At 40.3% G+C, this 19,575-nt stretch overlaps 1 protein-coding gene across 1 annotated transcript in view; it reads left to right on the top strand.

The window, feature by feature from the left end:
- Positions 1 to 19,575, top strand: part of ddb1 (damage-specific DNA binding protein 1) — an 80,033-nt gene that overhangs the window by 29,823 nt on the left and 30,635 nt on the right. Inside the window, exons 13-18 of the mRNA XM_061974850.2 lie at positions 2,968 to 3,146; positions 4,678 to 4,841; positions 5,833 to 5,940; positions 15,190 to 15,397; positions 15,501 to 15,596; positions 15,891 to 16,002. Coding sequence (XP_061830834.1) covers positions 2,968 to 3,146; positions 4,678 to 4,841; positions 5,833 to 5,940; positions 15,190 to 15,397; positions 15,501 to 15,596; positions 15,891 to 16,002 — 867 coding nt within the window. The remainder of the gene's footprint in view (positions 1 to 2,967; positions 3,147 to 4,677; positions 4,842 to 5,832; positions 5,941 to 15,189; positions 15,398 to 15,500; positions 15,597 to 15,890; positions 16,003 to 19,575) is intronic.

Genomic DNA, 19,575 nt, shown 5'->3' with positions numbered 1-19,575 from the left:
AAAATAAGAGCTTTGCCTCCAGAGCAAGGCAAGTCCCATTCTCAATCAAATTCTCCATGTAGAAACATCCTCGCAACACTAATATTACAATATTCTTGTGCATAGACCAGGAATGTCAAACTCGTTTTCATTGAGGGCCACATCGCAGTTATGGTTGCCCTCAGAGGGCCGCTTTTAACATTGGGTAAAATGTGAATATACATGTATATATATATATATACCGTATATATATATATATATATATATATATAATACATTAACAATATATTTTTTTACATAAGCTGCAAAAAATATATTTAAATTTTACTTGCTTTACGTGCCAGAAACCTGAGGGTTGCAGGTTCGCTCCCCGCCTCTTACCATCCAAAAAAAAAAATCGCTGCCGATGTGTCCTTGGGCAGGACACTTCACCCTTGCCCCCGGTGCCGCTCACACCGGTGAATGAATGATGAATGAATGAGTTGTAAAAATGAATGATGGGTTCTCACTTCTCTGTGAAGCGCTTTGAGTGCCTAGAAAAGCGCTATATAAATCTAATCCATTATTATTATTCATTATTACTTTAAAATCTGGCAGCTCAGTCACCAGAATTTTACAGTAAAAGCAGTGGATTTTTTACAGCATATAAAAAAACTTGATGAATGGAATGGAAAAACAATACCACTGTTTTTAGCAGTAAAATTCAAGCAAGAGAGCTGCCAGTTTTTGTTTTTACCGTAAAATCTTGTTTTAATGTTTTTTTTTGTTTGTTTTTGAATGTTTTAGTGTCTTACTGTATATGGGGAAAAACAGTACCAAAGTTGATTTCACGGTAAAAAAAACTCAAGTCGGCTGAATTTCACCGTAAAATCTATTGTCAATTTTACAGTCTACACTTTGATTGATATTTTGTTTTGAAATCATAAGTCAAGCAGATTTGTAAGTAGAGTATTTATCTTTATTTTAACAAAAAATATTTTTGGAATACATGATAATATAATATTTTGGTTTTGATAATATTGAATTTGAAAATATTGGCCATTGCATGCAGTACATGATTTTTAATGTCAAAAGGGAAAGAACAAATATATTTAGTTAGAAAATTTTTTGCATTTTATTAACCCATATTATTTCCAGGCTTTCGCGGGCCACATAAAATAATGTGGCGGGCCAGATTTGGCTCCTGGGCCTTGAGTTTTACACATGTGGTATAGACAAACATATTTTATAGAGTAGGAGATGTGGGAGGCCAAACACAGTTAGCTGTTTAATTTAGGCATGTGACTTCGCACCAGGAAGCAAGATCGCTGTGAGGAAAAGGCTGAAAGTGTTAGCTGAAATTGTAGAGAGGTAAGAGTTATTTCTTACTCCTTGAAAGCTATTTGTCGGCACACAATATTTTACTAATACAATATTTAAAGAGGACATGATGTACACAATGAATCTCTCCTCCTAACACACTTGCTGTAGCCAAGGGAGCATCAACGTGTACTTTACTGGCCTCTCTCCCTTGGAGGGAGGAAGGGGATTTATGTCAGACGATTGGACTGCGAGGTTGGTAATCAAATCAGACTCCTCTGAATTACATTGTCAAACCTTTGACTAGTTGAAGACAGCCCTAGATAGTAGTAATAGTGGTCAGCATAAAAATAAAATAGTCAGTGTTGTTAATCAGTATCCATCATAGCATCTAAGATATCTGTGAAAACATTGTCTAAAATAATGTATTTAAAAAAAGTTCCAAAATGGTTTGAAGCGCAATGTTATTGGCAGAACAGGGGCTTAAGCTTGATCTGCAGAAAAAAAGAAAAAGATCTTTGCTTATTTTTTTAAATAGTAGGTGGAATGGATGGACAAAACATCCCAAATGATGCTCTTAGTGAGCCCCCCTAAAATGTTCTTAAGCCCCCCTAAATAATTTGGTGTTATATATATATATATATATAATTTTTTTTTTTTTTTTTTTTTTTAACAAATACATGCCGACATATTCATTATAAAGTGGCCCGAATATGAGTTTAAATAAATTAATCATATAACCTGTCATTATTCACTCAGTTTCCCCTCACTTCATAGCGTAAATCACCAAAAATTATTCCTGGGCACGGCCACCGCTGCTGCCCACTGCTCCCCTCACCTCCCAGGGGGTGAACAAGGGGATGGGTCAAATGCAGAGGACACATTTCACCACACCTAGTGTGTGTGTGACAATCATTGGTACTTTAGGGGAGAGAGCCCCTTTAGTGTGTCGGTATCCAATCCATTCCACTTGTTCATATAGAAAATGCCCACATCCCTCAAAATCCAGTCCGCATTTTCTCTGCAACCTTGCCTGCGGTCCTTGGACTTGTTCATATAGAAAATGCCCACATCACTCTTGTAGAATCTATATAAAGTAATATACATTAGTCTAATGTTAAAACAATGAAAAAAACATTAAATATATTTGTTTTATTGTATTGTTACATTAATAGCTGTTGTATTGTTATAGAATGGCTTGTTAAACATTTCATAGGATTTTCAGAGGGAGGAAAAACCAAGACATTTAATATAAAATGTCAAATTAATAAATACATTAAAAGAAAAAGAAAAAAAATGGTTAAAAGCCATCATCCCGGGGAGCATTTCATTTCGTCCCGTGCATTTTTTAAATAATACTAATAACAATGAATCATTTCTAAGTCTTTGTTAGCCGTTTGTGAAGTTTTGTGCTCGTGCGCTACGTTCGCTCGCGTCCTGTGCATCTCCTGGGGGCTAAGCCCCCCCTGTCCTTAAAAGCTAGTGACGCCCCTGGTGAGCTTGTTTGTTAAGCAATTATTACAATTACGGTATTTTGCAGGTAGTAGCAATTCTGGCATGCAATCTAATGGGCATTAAACAAATAGCTTTGAAGCAGCTTCATATTCTATCACCTCTAAGCCCTTGTGTCATTTTCCAGAGGTACTGTGTTTAATAATCTTTAAAAGAAAAAAATGTGTGTGTTTCCAGATCACATCCGGCTCTGTTCGCTTGGTACTTCAGGAGAGCAAGGCCTTAGTGAGCGAATGGAAGGAGCCACAGGGCAGGAACATCAGCGTGGCTGCTTGCAACCACACTCAGGTGGTGCTTGCTGTTGGACGCGCCCTTTACTATCTCCAGATCTTGGCTGGGGAGCTCAAACAGATTGGGTAAAATGGATTGACAAAGTACATTTCCGATTTACTGATATTTGCATTCACACAATAAATTCCTTATTACAATAAGTACGTATAAGTAATGGGCGAACGTTTTGGTCAAAGTACTAAATGTACTGTACTTGACAAACATTATAATTCAACAAAAAATCCTTCCCTTTTCAATACAGTGGGACCTCAATTTACAAAATCTATTAATTTTGTTAATCAAATTAACGCCGCCCATTGAAATGAATAAAAATCCATTAAATCAGTGCTTGGTCCTGCCAAAACATTGCAACTTTAAATGTAACATGCCTTTTTAAAAATAAAAACAGTTTTTTCCAACAATACAATCCTACAAATAACTACAGTAATTTTATGTAATAATAATGTACATAATTTAACTTGGCCTGCTTCATCACCGAGATCAATATGAACTAGGAAATCGTTTATGTTGCACAGTGATTGAGTGACGGACCGGCAAGGTCAAAGTTGTATGCAATCAACATTTATGTCTGCGTAAGACCCAGGAAGCAAAGCTAATGCTTTGTCATTTAGCTTGTAGAGTCAGTAGAAAAGAACAAACTGAAACACTGCGGGCAGATCATTTAGTGACTCCTCCATATTTTTATGGTTAAATGTCCCTAGTGTGGATTTTGTTTTGGCACGGAAGCTGAATTCTGCTTCGGAGTGGGGCATCCTGCTCATGGTAAAACATGTCGTTCTTCACTCTCACATTCTCAGTTCCAGTGGTTGGAGGGCAGGATAGTGTTGATGTAAGGCAGGGACACTCCAATTTATGCTAGCAATAAGATCAACAAAAAGCTGAGAGACAGCTTGTAATTCAAAATACTCTTAGGTTCAACGACCATTGGATAAAGTAAAGCTTTCTGGGAAATTAAGAATTTTCCCACAATTTTAAAGATTAAATTAATCATCTGTTTTGATGCTTTTATTCTTAATTGTAGATGACATTTTTTTTGCTGTAATTAAAATATGTTCATTAGGTTAAAAAAAAACAAAAAAAACCTATTATAGCCAAAACTATGAATACATGTGCACATGTAAAACAGTAATGTATATAATATACTGTAAAGCATAATGTTGGAATACATCACAATTATCAATTGTGATCTGATTTAATTTCTGCTTCATTCAATTCAAATTTAAATTGCAATTCTACTTCATGATTGCAACTTCAGTTTAAATTCATGCAATTGAATTGTAATTTAGGAGATATTTTCATTTCAATTGAGAATTTTACATAAGTTTCTTAGACACCCCTTTTGTATTAAAAGAAACTTTCAATGGTCTATCTCTCTTTTTTCAAGGGGGTTACGGAAAGGACAGTTGACGAGAGACTCTTGTGATTAAAAATAAAAACAAGGCACATTCGACAGTACATTGTAACTTGTAAAAACGACAAGTCAAAAGAAGGGCCAATTAAATAATGCGAATGATTAAAGGTGTAAATTTTCCTGAAATTATTTGTACCCTCCGAATGAATACACTGTAAGATGATTCTGACCCCTCTCTTTCTCAGCAATACAGAGATGGAGCATGAGGTGGCCTGCCTTGACATCACGCCTCTGGGAGAAGGTGGCGGTGAGTCACCGCTCTGCGCCGTGGGATTGTGGACCGACATCTCAGCCCGCGTGCTAAAACTGCCTTGCTTCACTGCTCTGCACAAGGAAATGCTGGGTGGAGGTATGGTATGAGAGAGATTGAGGCTGTGTGCACTGACAAGGAAACAAAAACACTGTTTTTTGCTCTTTCAGAGAGTTCTGTAAACTTCAAGGGTGTCAGGTGAAGTTTATTTCCGTGGCCCAGTCAAAGTAGTATAATGCCTTAATGGACTTTACAAATCCACTGAAGTGAAATTTCCTAACCGCTCACGCACTCTGGAAGGGAAGACAAAAGCTTCCCTTAAACCTTCACATAAGGAAAAGCATTAAGGCGAGGGAAATTGCTTTGTGACAAACAGCAGACTGAATATAGGCCAAGAGCATTATTTGGCATTTTATGTGATGGTCCTTCTTCAGTCATAAAAATACAAGTACAAGTCAAAGAATAATACCCTGTAATCCACATTTATGAAGCACTGGAGGGTGAAATGATTTTCTCCATAGATTGCCCAAGGGTTTTTCTTGTAATTCGACATTTACTGCCCCATTTAAGGATGGGGAGGTAATTAAGAATGTTAAACTTTACAGTAGATAACAGCTTTGGTTAAACTTATGAAAAAGTCAGTACTCTGTGGAGACATAATTCTCTTTAACATCATGAACTCTAAGGTCAGGGCTTTCTTCTTTCCAGTTAAAATGTTTCATTAACGATAAATAGCCAGTGCTATTCTACAGTGACATACCCTGTTTCATATTAGTGTGTATGTGCATGCGTGTGCGTGCTTTGGTAATAGCTGCTTAATGTGCACAACCACAAATCAGCCCTCCAAATAGTTAATAGATTACATCATTCTCTATTCTAATTATTTGTAGGCTTTCCAGCGGTCTTAGTTTATTTTTTCAGTTTCTTTTGCTGAATGTTTTGTTTGATTCTTAAAGCGTTGTTTGCCTTCTATATGGTAACGCAGAGATTTTTAAAACATTCTTAAATCTGTTTTTCAACATTGATGAGTTTGGTTATTTCTGTTAACATGAAAAATATAAACAGATCATTTTTCTCTGACCATTTCTAGAGATCATCCCTCGTTCCATCCTAATGACCACTTTTGAAGGCAGCTACTACCTGCTCTGTGCCCTTGGAGACGGCGCACTCTTCTACTTTGGCCTGGATCTGCAGACGGGTATGTCGTTCTCACGCCGTCAGCAAACGAGCAACAGACCAGAACCCATTTGAAAGTCAATTTAGTGAATCATCAGACTAGAGAGTAAGAGAGGCCACCACTTTCTTACAATAGGGAATCCTTTTTTTTGTATCTACAAGGTAGATGCTAGGAAAAAAAGTAAAAGAACATACATTACCAAAATGTTGTAACTTTCTAATCAAAAAATCACTCACACATAGATTAATGATGAAAACCTTACAGTTCATGTCACAGGTTTATGCACTCATCATGGGAATTTGTCATGTATTTTTTGACCCTGAAAACTACTATGCTATGTCACAGTTGGGTAGATTCTTACCCCTGATTTCCACAGGATGTGAAACGTAATCGCCACGGAACGGCACCGCCATCTGGCAATCCCCACGACTGTTCTGTTGCAACTCCGTCGTGCAGCGAAATAGTGCAGACTTTTACGAGATCTCGCAAATCTGCACATAATCATGTGATAAAGTAAACACTGGAGTAAAGAACGCAGAACGTCTGGAGCTAGGCCGTCCATCAATACCCACATGCGGGCGCATTTGAGACGGCATTGACTTGACTTGACTCATGGAAAAGAAGAACGACAGTGTTGCCTTGCAAAACGACAACTTTATTTTTGGGGGAAAGCAACAATACAACAGTAGCATCATCCCTGGCGAGCGTTGTGCACACACACATACATACATTTCATCCAACTCCTACAAACCACTCCTTTGCTTTCCCAAGCCCCTGTATCAGCTGGTATTTGACATAGGCCCCCGTATAGCTGCCGGGGATATGCCTGTATATGCTTCTTAAATTTTGGACCCCCGGAATCAGCATGTTCTCATCCATTTGTGTCAACAAGGTGAAATTACGTCTGAAAACCTTTAAAAATTTACTTCAAGTCCGTCTCCGCCCATTAGGATGTTTCAAAGTGTAAAATACAATCCGCCTTGAAGACAAATGATTCTATGTGTTTCCATTACCCCCAGAAATGCACAGAACTTGAACATTGAACAACATACAAGAAACTGGTAATGGAAACACCAGAATTTTAAAAATACCTCTCAAACATCGCTAAAATATTACACTCTCATGAGGTGTTTTTTTCAGACGGTTCGATATTGAAGTGTGTTGCAAAAGCATGATGGAAACACCAATGCACGACTACTAGGTCAGACGGGCCGTCTTGGTTTCGCTTCCGATCAGTCGGCTGGAGGAGGTAGGCGGCACCGGGCCGTCCTGCAGTTCCCTTTCCCGGCAATAGAGGCCGACCCGCAGACTTGGATAGACCCACGTGCCCAAACTTTCTGTAATTAAATAGGGAATTTCTTGTTCATAATTCTCTCCCAAAAATCCCTTATTTGTGGCTGCTGCCATGCGTAAGGACGTTGCCTTTGAGCGGATAACCGCTGCAATTGTAATCCCAACTCCAAAATCATAGAATCTCAAAGCGTACGTCCACCTTCCTTAAAGTGGAGTCTAGCGGGACAAGATTTTACAAGAATTACGTCTCATGATGCGAAACACCCCTTAATGGAAACACCTACAAGTTGCAAATGTACTTTGTCAAAATTTTCGAAATGCCGCTTTTATTTTGTGAAAAACTGCAATGGAAACACAGCCACTGTCAACCTATGTGGCCGTGGGTGTTTTGGAATTATCCCCGAGCTTTTAGATGCACTTTGATAAATCTTCTCCCCGCAGTTGCTCTCTCTAGCCAATTTTCTCTTGTGAGAACCGCTCTCATTTTCCCTTTTTTTCTTCCCTGTGCAACTGCAAAGATGATGTTTGCAGGTATTGTTGTTCGAACATGACACAATTAGCCACCCTCTTCTTGTGCGACAGAAGTCACACGATGCTAATGCAAGCTCACCAGAGCAGCAAAACAGCAACATATCATCCATTTTGAAAATAATTTTGTTCATGAATATATCTGCTGCGTGACGAGTGAGCGCATGCATATCTGTGCGAAGCAGCTGCCTGAGATTGACAGCTATGCACCCCAATTATTACATGCGGGCGCGGAGAGGCCTATAATTGGGCTTCAGCCCAGGTAAGCATGTGCATTAAGACGGTGAAAAGGAACAATGCCACAGCACAAGGAAGGTGTTTGGAGTGATTAATGGTCATTTTCAGCTGTTTAAACTATGCATGGTGGCAATTGCATAGCATACATTTTTTTATTCTTTTGTACACGAAGATCTCTCCAGTGGGTTTGCACACGCCGCAAGCATTTAATCATTAGGTCTGTTCTTTTAAACCACTAATGATAAGATAGGCTATCTGGTGGTGGTGTCCTTCTTAAAATTTTTGGTTCGATAAATGTAACTTTGGACGGCATGGCTCGATAGGTAAAGCAGCCATGCCAGCAATTTGAGGGTTCCAGGTTCGATCCCCGCCTCTGCCATCCTAGTCACTGCCGTTGTGTCCTTGGGCAAGATACTTTACCCACCTGCTCCCAGTGCCACCCACACTGGTTTAAAAATGTAACTTAGATAATGGGTTTCACTATGTAAAGCGCTTTCAGTCACTAAAGAAAAGTGCTCTATAAATATAATTAACTTCACTTCACTTTGAGCAAACTGCAAACATCCCTTAATGATTTATTTTAACCATTCTTTTTCTGGTGTAGAATAATTTGTACATATATGTGCAATGAATGCCGAGTGGATACCAGATGCAAGTTTAAATGTATGTGGAATGTATCTTAAGATACACAGGGTTAAAAGTAAACACGTAATTTAAATAACATACATACATACATCCTCAATACTTCCTCATTCATTCATTAGTCTTCTTGCACCTATAGGCATTTAGAGCCAACCGTGGCAACCAGGTCTCTCCATTTGGGTCTATTGTGGGCAAAGAGTTGAGCTTGAGCTCACATTACAGGCTTTACGGTTCTTGGCTATTGCATCCAGCCAGCGGGTGCGGGGGGCAACTTCAGGTCGTCTCCAGCTGGCTTGCTGGGGATTGAAAGCTAGGATGGTATTAGCTGGATGTTCCACAGGCACGCAGATGACGTGGCCATACCAGCGTACCCGCCTCATTACTGCGAGACGGGATGCTGGGAGCTGTTGGGTTTGGCCTCTCAAAGTCCGGTTTGTGACGTGCTGGCTCCATGTAATGCATTGTCCTGAGGGCCCTTGTATTGAAACCATCAAGCCTGGCCGCCAGGTTGGTATTTAGCGGCCATGTTTCGGAGCCGTACAGGAGAACAAAGATGACAGAGGCATTGTAGACCCTAAGCTTTGTCTCCCGTGATATGTACCAGTGTTGCCACAATGGTCTCCAAAGGGTCTGCATTACAGAAGCTGCTAGGGCACGGCGTCTGTTACCGGTAATCTTAGGTTTTAGGTCGCCCGTGTTTGACATTGTCGAGCCCAGGTATTTAAAAGTGGAGACAGGGGTCCCGTCAAAAAAGAGGTGTAATGGATCAGGTCCCTCGCTTACATGCATAAGCTATGTCTTAGGCTGCCTCTACACAAAGCTGGCTAAGGTTATACAGGATATAACCCACCTAACCTTATCCCTGTCCACACACACACACAATGCCATCGTTTAAGACCCCCTCCGTCCGCTGGCGCAACGCGACCTAGTACGCATGTGCGGAAAATGGCAGACGCGCATATATTACATCATAGTCACCTCTGATCTGGAAGTGTATCCTTACCCGGCAGTCTGATATGTGAAGTGTTTCAATGTAGACTATTGCCACATTTCTTTTAACAGTAAACCTTGCTTGCCTCACCATTAGCAGCTGTTAGACTAGCCCTATTGTAGTGAATCACACCTGAGCCACCATAAATGATTAAAATTTTTAATGAACGTGCGAAAGTAAACATTTTGATAACGAACATTTTACCACAATCAATCTAGGAATCTAAATATCTTGTCAGGACACTCCTCAGTCTTTTACCTTCACCTGCATTGTCCATTCTTGCAATCCTGCTTGTGCTTGGAGGCTGAAATTGGCGGCCGTACTCGACGGCTGCAACCACTTCATGGCTTCACAGTAGTTATGGAGTACAAAACTAGACGTTGAGTAATCGCTTGACATACATCGCGGACAATAACTGATAGTCTGCTTTGCCAGTCCAAATGCATTCGCTGTTATCCGTAGTCTTCCCTCGTCGGCCAAGTAATACAAAGCACACGCTACCTTTTTTATCACATCCACGGGAGCCCGCATTCTCATTGTCTCCCCTTCGACAAATGGAAAAAATTTTGTGCTAAATAGAATCACAGCTGACCTGAACATTCGAAAGTTCTCTTGCCATTTCTCTGACACAACTCACTCGTTGAAAAACATATCACACCAGGCTGCCGTTCTTCCAGGCCTGATCCAAAACCATCGCTCAACATTGCTATGTTGCCGTCTGAGATGTGTTGTATCCGAAATAGCTGCAATCGCACGTTTCCTTCTCTTAAGGTATTCATGCGTGATTTCTACAAGCGCCTGTACATGTAGAAGAAGACGAAACACGGGCATGTCTGCATGATTCGCCTCCATATTTCTAGTGGTTACCTCAGAGGGGAAACCGGTTGTTACAAAGCTGGTTGTGGCGCGTTCTTTCTGACATCACTTGCTCTCCAAACTAGGGATGTCCCGATCCGATATTTGGATCGGATCGGCTGCCGATATTTGCCAAAAATTGCGTATCGGCAAGGCATGGGAAAATGCCGATCCAGACCCAGTTTTAAAAAAAACTCCGGTCCTTGTTTTCCAACGCACTTATTTAAATACCGTATTTTCCGCACTATAAGGCGCACCGGATTATTAGCCGCACCTTCTATGAATTACATATTTCATAATTTTGTCCACCAATAAGCCGCCCCGGACTATAAGCCGCGCCTACGCTGCGCTAAAGGGAATGTCAAAAAAACAGTCAGATAGGTCAGTCAAACTTTAATAATATATTAAAAACCAGCGTTCTAACAACTCTGTTCACTCCCAAAATGTACGCAAATGTGCAATCACAAACATAGTAAAATTCAAAATAGTGCAGCGCAATAGCAACATAATGTTGCTCGAACGTTAATGTCACAACACACAAAATAAACATAGCGCTCACTTTCTGAAGTTATTCTTCATTCGTAAATCCTTCGTCTTCGGTGTCCGAAGTGAAAAGTTGGGCAAATTTACGATCCACTGGCAGATGTTGGCGTCGTCTGGCGCTGCCTCCTCGTCTTAGTGAAGGTGTGTTCGCCTTCTGTCTTCCATTGTTCCCACGCAGTTAGCAGTCTAGCTTCGAATGCCCTGTTGACACCAATATCTAGCGGCTGGAGGTCTTTTGTCAATCCACCCGGAATGACGGCGAGTATTGAATTAAGCGTGTCAGCGTGTCTCTCAATGTGCTGTTATGAGCTAGCAAATATAACAACTACACTACCCAGCATGCAACGATAGTTACGAGCATGCGCAGTAGCCCTGAGAAGCGATGTTGTATGCTGGGAGTTCGAATGTGGTTATGAGCACGCTGTGAGAAAACGTTGAGAACTCAGTTAACACGCCTCGTCTGCATTATTTATAATTAGACAGACAACACACTTAATAGGAGCCATTTGGGGTCTTTACATAAACACACAAATGGAAATGAAACGTCACATATCCCAGCATGCACCGCGCGCTTCTTCTACGGGGAAAAAAGATGGCGGCTGTTTACCGTAGTTGCGAGACCTAAACTTTATGAAAATGAATCGTAATAAAGCGCACCGGGTTATAAGGCGCACTGTTAGCTTTTGAGAAAATTTGTGGTTTTTAGGTGCGCCTTATAGTGCGGAAAATACGGTAATACATTCCACTTTTCTGCTGCTCCGTAATTTCCGTTCCGCATTTTCCAGCACACTTTCAACACATCCACAATTCTCACGCAGTTGCTTTTAGCTGCTGGCATTACACGACAGGCTCTTCTCACTCTTTCTTGTGTCTCCCTCTCACAGACAGCAAGCGCACCTTCTTACACACGTCACATACTGTCACGTCATACATCACATACGTATACGTCCTCTCCCAGCAGAGAGCGAGGTAGCGGCATGGCTAACGTTAGCTGTGATGCTAGCGCAGCCGCTAAGGTGCGCGCCTGCTCAAGCGTCCTCTGCGCATGGCAAATCTATGCCACGCACAAAATCAAATAAAAAAATAAGCGCATAACAATTTTCGACACACGGACACGACAGAGACAACAGTTTTCGTCATCATTGTTCAAATATTGTGACGTCTGTCGAGACGCTTATCTCCATTCGGTGCCACACGTCCACACCATCAAAATGCCGAGGCAGGCAAAAATTTACACATTAACACCGTATGAAAAAATTAGTGATTTTTTTAGTTGTGATTTCCTTCTCTGCATGAAAGTTTAAAAGTAGCATATATTAATGCAGTATGAAGAAGAATGTTTTAATGTAGACATGCAAGCCTTGAAAGAACATTTTGAAAATCAAGACTACATTTCCTGCAAATGGGTGCATTTCTACCCTATATTTTAACTTTAGATTTATTCTTATATCAAGCTCTTTTGGCTGTCTTTTTGACACTTACATCAGGCGCCCCCCTCCACACCCTGGATTATAAATAATGTAAATAATTCAATGTGATTATCTTGTGTGATGACTGTATTATGATGATAGTATATATCTGATAGTATATATCTGTATCATGAATCAATTTAAGTGGACCCCGACTTAAACAAGTTGAAAAATGTATTGGGGTGTTACCATTTAGTGGTCAATTGTACGGAATATGTACTTCACTGTGCAACCTACTAATAAAAGTCTCAATCAATCAATCAAAACACATAGAATCATCATACTGCTGTGATTATATGCATCAAGTGTTCATTCAAGGCTAAGGCAAAATATCGAGATATATATTGTGTATCGCAATATGGCCTTAAAATATCGCAATATTAAAAAAAGGCCATATCGCCCAGCCCTAGTTCAATGATGCCATTTCTGTTTGTCATGTATAATTTTGTCTATTTTGTGTTTATCCTTGAATAAACAGGTCAGTTTCTTGTTACCAACCATTGTGTATTATTCAAACTCCCCTAATTCAGCTGGCTAGTTGTTATCAAGAGTACTAAAACCCTTTTCAACATGATTCTGACAACTAAGTAGGCTAAATAACTTTAAACTTTAATACATGCTCGGATAGGCCAGTATCGGTATCGGTCAGTATCGGTATCGGATCGGAAATGCAAAAACAATATCGGTATCGGATCGGAAGTGCAAAAACCTGGATCGGGACATCCCTACTCCAAACTCCGTTTATAAACGATCAATGAGTCCATGCAGAGCTAAGAGATGGAGATTCAAGAAATAGACGGCGCGCTTACCCATGTAAAAAAAAATATCCAAGGAGGGGAACCTTAAACGATGGGTTAGTGTGGCTGACAAGGGGTTTAGGCAAAATAGTTATGCAATCAAGGAGTTATCCGGCTTAAAGTAGACAGGGCCTTAGGCAAGCTTATCTTCAGGCCTAACTTTTTGGACTCCTCGTCAAACACACTGAGGGATTTGTAGAGCTGGTCAGCAGTCTCGCTGAACAGCATGGTGTCATTTGCGTATTTGAGGTCCTGGAGGGTGTAGTTACCAAGTGGCACCCCAAGTGGTCGATGACGCAATTAAATAGTTCAGGAGCCACGACACAGCCCTGCCTTACCCCGCTGTTTCATGGGAACCACTGAGTCCTGACCACTCATTCGTACGCAGCTTTCAGCACTATGGTACAGCTGTCTAAAATGTGTGATGATTTTGGTTGGAGCTCCAAGGGACTTCAACATGTTCCAGAGGGTCCCATGGTCCACTGTGTCAAAGGCAGCCTTATGGTCAATGAAGGCGATGAAGTGGTGCCGGTCCTTTCTGAACTCCTGGGAATTTTGTATTATGAGCCGGAGAGCAGAGATGTTATCAATGGTGGAACGGTTGGACATGAATCCGGCTTGTTGTTGGCTGCGTCCGCTTCTGGTGGGTAGGGGGGATGGAAAGCAGGGTGATGCCTTTGTGGTTGCTGCAGGTCAGCTGATCTCCCTTGTGTTTCCAGAAGGGAAGTATAATGCCCCGTCTCCAGTCATCTGGCAGCAACTCAGAGACCCACACAAGGGTAATAATTTGTGTGAGCCATAGAATGATGTTGTCGCCTTCAACATCTGTGCTGTGATGGTACAAATGCCGGGAGCTTTGCCTTTCTTGGTTTTTGACAGTGCTGCTTTGACTTCATCTGGGGAGACTGGGATGATGGAGCAGTCCGAGTTAGGGGCATAGTGGCTGGTAAGGGTGGGGTCTCTTAGAACAGGAGGGTGATTAAGGAGCTCTCTGAAGCGCTCCCTCCATCGGTTGAGGTAGTCTGCTTCCTCAACCAGATTATTTTTGTAGCCACCAAAGAGCTATTAGCATCATTCTGTCAGGCAGTTTGAACACTCTTCTTGGCAGAATTGATGGAGTCCATTACTAGCACAGACACAGATGTTAAGCATAGTGTACAAATGTTCAATGCGGTTTGGGGTTTAGGAAAGCTCTTCTAAAAGCTTAAATTCAGCTTTTGCAAAGCCAGCATAGATATACAGACCTTGTATATTGCTTTTGTCTTACCAACATCCTGACTGAAGTTACTAATTACCCGGATTGTGATGTTTTTTTGTCTGTATATAAAATATTGTAGCTTTTGCCCAGATGTCGAAAGTATGGCGATGAGGTAGTAGATCAACAATCACTTCATTGAAACAAATAAAAAGCCGAAACAACAACTGCGACCCGTAACAAAAACTGTGACCGTCTCACCCAAAGTGCAAACTTTCACTTATGTCTTCCACTTGTTAATCCAAAATACCATTCAGGACACATTCATTTATTCTCGAAACTGTCGAAAAATACAACTTTAAAGTAGGTATGAACAAAGGTTGTTTTTTTTAAGCACAATTTTCCTCCACACCAAATGTTAGCAGCTCTGGCTGTGTGTTTGGCAGCATTGTCCTGTTGAAACATATTTGTGCCCGAGTTTCAGCTGTAAAAGGTGTTGAGTTGAGGTAGTCTTCCTGTAATATTCCATCCACTTTGTGCTTGGCAGTAGGTGCAGTGTTGTTAGGTTTGAATGCCTTGTTGTGACTGAGCAGTGAACCCTGTGGTTCTACTGTTTACCCCATGACTATTTGAAACCTGACAGCTTTACTTTCTGTAGCTCTTTAAAGGGTTCTCTTGGCCTGAACCCTTTTCTTTGTGATTGTATTTCCATCACTGTAGGTTCCCTGAGTGAGCGTAAAAAAGTCACCCTGGGAACGCAGCCCACCGTGCTGAGGACCTTTCGATCCCTTTCCACCTCCAATGTCTTTGCCTGCTCCGATCGCCCCACGGTCATTTATTCTTCTAACCATAAGCTGGTCTTTTCCAACGTCAACCTCAAGGAGGTCAACTATATGTGCCCACTCAACTCTGAAGGCTACCCAGACAGGTATACTAAAAACACACAACCAAGGGACAGTAATTGCATACATTGTAGAATTTCATTTGATCAGTTTTAATTTTCTACCAAATCTGTACCTTATCTGTTACAGCCTGGCTCTGGCTAACAACAGCACTCTGACAATCGGTACCATTGATGAGATTCAGAAACTCCACATCCGCACTGTTCCTCTCTACGAGTCCCCCAGGTCAGTCTCTCTCTCAGATTTTCAGATGTATTGAGTGAACATGTTTGGTTCTATTTACCTTCAGTTTTTTTGTCCTTTTGTGCTTGTTAAATATCTGTCAGTTTTTTTATTGACAGAAATGACACCGTAAACAATTGTATTTGTTATTATATATTGACAGTCATATAATTTAAGAACTGAAGGTGTTTTCATTGTTTTGTTTATTTCACTAAAACACTGTGGGCTATTTTTCTGCTTCCACCCACAACTCATTGTGTGTCCTCTCACCTCTTTCTTCTTTTGTTTACATCCCAGACGGATTTGTTACCAGGAGGTTTCCCAGTGTTTTGGTGTCCTGTCCAGTAGGGTGGAGATTCAGGATGTGAGCGGTACCACCTCTGCTGTCCGGCCCAGTGCCAGCACCCAGGTACTGTAGCTCCATATTTTGGTGGGATTCTGAGGTTTGCTGCACAGTCACACTGAAGATGAGCAGTGTAGATTATGTTTTGTTTGCAGATTTGCCATTTTAAAAGTGTCCCTTAAATCAGTCAGTCAGTAGTTTACAGTATATGGGATTACTTCTAGCTTTATTAGATGCTTTTTTTTGTAAAACACACTCCCTCTTTTTTGTGACTATTGTAGCCTAAAATGGATGACTTTAGGGCAGCATTTTTAAATAGTTGAGACAGAAATTGCAGTGTTTTAAGGCTTATTTTTTTCAACAACTTTGCATCCGCTCCTGATTTTATGAATATCTAATTAGTGTTTTAAGTGTTTTTTGTAACCCTAACCCGCAAAAGCACAGGATTAAAAAATGTTTTACTTACATATTTAGGTTTAATTCTTTACCAGTCCCCCAGGATCTTTTTTATCCCTAATTTCAAAAATTGCAATGGAAAGTGCTTATTTTTTTTTAGGTGTTTCTTGCAATAAAATTGCGTGACAAAGTGAAAGTTGCAATAAATTGTTGTAATTTTCATTCTGTAATTATAATAGGGAAATTTGTTGAAGGAGATGATGATTAAATACAAACAAAAAGACTGAGAAAAGCATCTGACCAACATGGAACACACAAATGTGCAAAATAGGCTTAATTAAACAAAACACACGTGTATTACTGCAAGGAAAAGACTAAAAATTATATCTCAATCATCACATGAGACAAAAAAATTGTTCGCAGTTAAAAAGTAATTTATGCTGAAGACGAGTAAACAATACAAATAATCTCAAGAGATATTACTATTGAGTACTCTAAAACAGTGATTAACAAACTGTGGTGGTACTTGGGCTGCATTTATGGGTATGCCAACGAAGCCTGTAAATCCATCCATCAATGTTCTACCGCTTGTCCCTCTCGGGGTAGCGGGGGGCCGGAGCCTATCCCAACTGCATTCAGGCGGAAGGCGGGGTACAACCTGGCCAAAAATAAACTTAATATACTCTGGCTCAAGCTCAACTCTTAAATATACCTGTTAATTAAAACCTCTGCCTTGTTTTTAATGAATACTTAGGCCTACTACACTACTGAATTTTAATGTTGGTCATTATGGTGGTACTTAGAGAGTGCCAAGTGTTTTCTGAGGTGGTACTACGTGGAAAAAAAGTGTCAAAACCAGGCAGCTCTGTCATCCACAAATTGCAGACATTCTTGTTCATGTTTTACGGTTGAAAGTCGAATGTCTTTTATGTTCCAACTTGTTGCACGTAGTTTACACGCACTTTCCTTGAGAACATTGGGGAACTATTGTAAGCGATCTATAGCATTGATTATTAGTTGATAAATGAGAGATTATCATTACACCTCAACATCTCTGTCAAAAAAAACTGACAGAGCTACAGCAAGGAGGCAGAAGGGCCACATGTGACTCCAGACCAATGCTCTAAAAGAAGTACACAGGAAAACTGATCAGTGTACAGAGCTGACGGAGGAGAGATGGAGCAGTTAGTAACAGAAATGGAAAGAAAAACAGACAAGGTGTCTGAGGCAATAAAAGCGAGTGACAATAACCGGAATAAAAAGCTCAGAAAATACGGCAATGTATACATACAGTAGCTCTTGGGTTATGGTGACTACAGTAGGAAGTGAGGAGAGACCAGTGTGTGTTTTATGACTGAAAACTCTGGCAGAAAATTGCATTACCAAACAAATCAAGACAGGAATGTGTCAAAGGCCACTGGACTTTTTCGCCAATAGGCCTGTCATTTTGTAACCACGCTTACTGTAAAAAAAAATAAAAACAATATTGGCCTCGTACTAAGCTGTCCATTACTTTGCAGGTTACAGAGGGAAAATTCTGTCTGCTGGGGTCATGACGGAAAACCATTGCTGAAAATAAATAATTACATTTTGTATTTCAAATGATGCTGCACTGATTATGCTGCAGAGCGGTCTACATCAATCCCAAACCTCTCTCCTGCTATCTCTTGCCAGTAAAAAGAAAAACAGTTTGTTACGCCAAGGTAAAAGATAATTTTACCTTCCAATGATTTTCAGACTATGTCAAACCAAAGTATTGTTTCTCGTTCTTTTAATGAACTCTGGCATCGTGAGTTGGCAGCCATTCTGAGGCTTTGACGTACGTAATTATGGCCTCCCAATTATTTTCAGGCTTGTTGTCTCTAAATCCAATCTTTTTCTGTGCTGTAGTCTAAAGCTCGGGGCAGCACTTTATAATTTTTCGTTACTGGAAAATTGGCCTCAGTGATTATTGTTATACTAAGTCGTTAATTTTAGAATTCAATTACAAGTTGTTTCAATGACACTTGCACATCAGGAACAAGTTGGCAATCTGAAATTTAAATTAAAACGCACAAAAAAGCATTTTTCTTTTTAAAGCTGCTGTATGTCACAGTTGGTCAGCTGCTCAGAGGGCGCTCGAACAAGCGTTGTACTCCGCCTTTCTCCGGTTTCAACCTCTATTACACATGGAGATAAAAGTAAAAACTAGAACAGCACCCTGTGAGCACAGACCTCCTAAAAGTTTAATCAAAATCCGCCAATAACTTTTTGATCATTTGATCCTCATCCCATTTCTGCCATTTCCTGAGAGGTAGATGAAAATCCTCCCCATACATTTTTGAGCTATCTATAGCGGCGTGAAAGAAACAGAGTTAAGCCTCTTGTCAGTCATCTGTTGTCTTTGTCTTTGTAGTTGGACGCGTAGCCGCTAGCATATACACACAGAGAAGCTTGTAAGGTAACGTAGTAGAAATGATCTGGATCAACCCCAAAATGTAACGACTTGTTTTTGTCCTATTTGAATTGTTTCCTGAAATCCGTTCATGACTTTATGAGCTATCTCTAACACATTGAAAGAAATGGAGTAAACATTCTTGTTTGTGAACACTGTCTCTGCAGCGCTGTTTGCACACACACACACACACACACACACACACACACACACACACACACACACACACACACACACACACACACACACACACGTCTACCGTTTAGGTAGCATAGTTGAAATGATCCAAAATCAATTAGTTGTTCCTTATCCCATTTCGGACAGTTCCTGAAAGTTTAATAAAACATTATTTTTCTAACTAGCAAACTGACAGAGACCAATGACAACGATTATATAACCTCTTAGCGTAGGTAATAATGGTGGGTTGTTTGGGGGAAAACCTAATGATTTCAACAGCCACCATAACTTCTGTTTTTATATCCTTTTGTTCTTGAAGGTCATTCACAGCTTAAATGAAACTCCCAATATGTTTTCCAGTTTGACCTCTCTCTTTGTCTAGTCTGTTTTTGCTGGATGCTTTTTCTTGTACACACAAACGCGAGTATTTTCAAAAGAGACTCTGGTATTTAAAATGATCTACATTCGCACCAGTGTAGTTTTGACAACTTTCTGCCTTTAAGAAACATTGAAAGGAATCAAGGATATAAATTGTGGTAGTCCGTAACAGTTTCATTTTTAGATAAAGCAGATGAAAACTTTTTGGAATCACTCAATGCTGAGGAAAACAAAAATTAAATCACCCAGTACAT

This window comes from Nerophis lumbriciformis, linkage group LG15 (assembly GCF_033978685.3).
Source record: "Nerophis lumbriciformis linkage group LG15, RoL_Nlum_v2.1, whole genome shotgun sequence".
NCBI lineage: Eukaryota > Metazoa > Chordata > Actinopteri > Syngnathiformes > Syngnathidae > Nerophis > Nerophis lumbriciformis.
The sequence above is the reverse complement of the archived record's forward strand: the minus strand, read 5'-3'. Positions and strand labels throughout refer to the sequence as shown.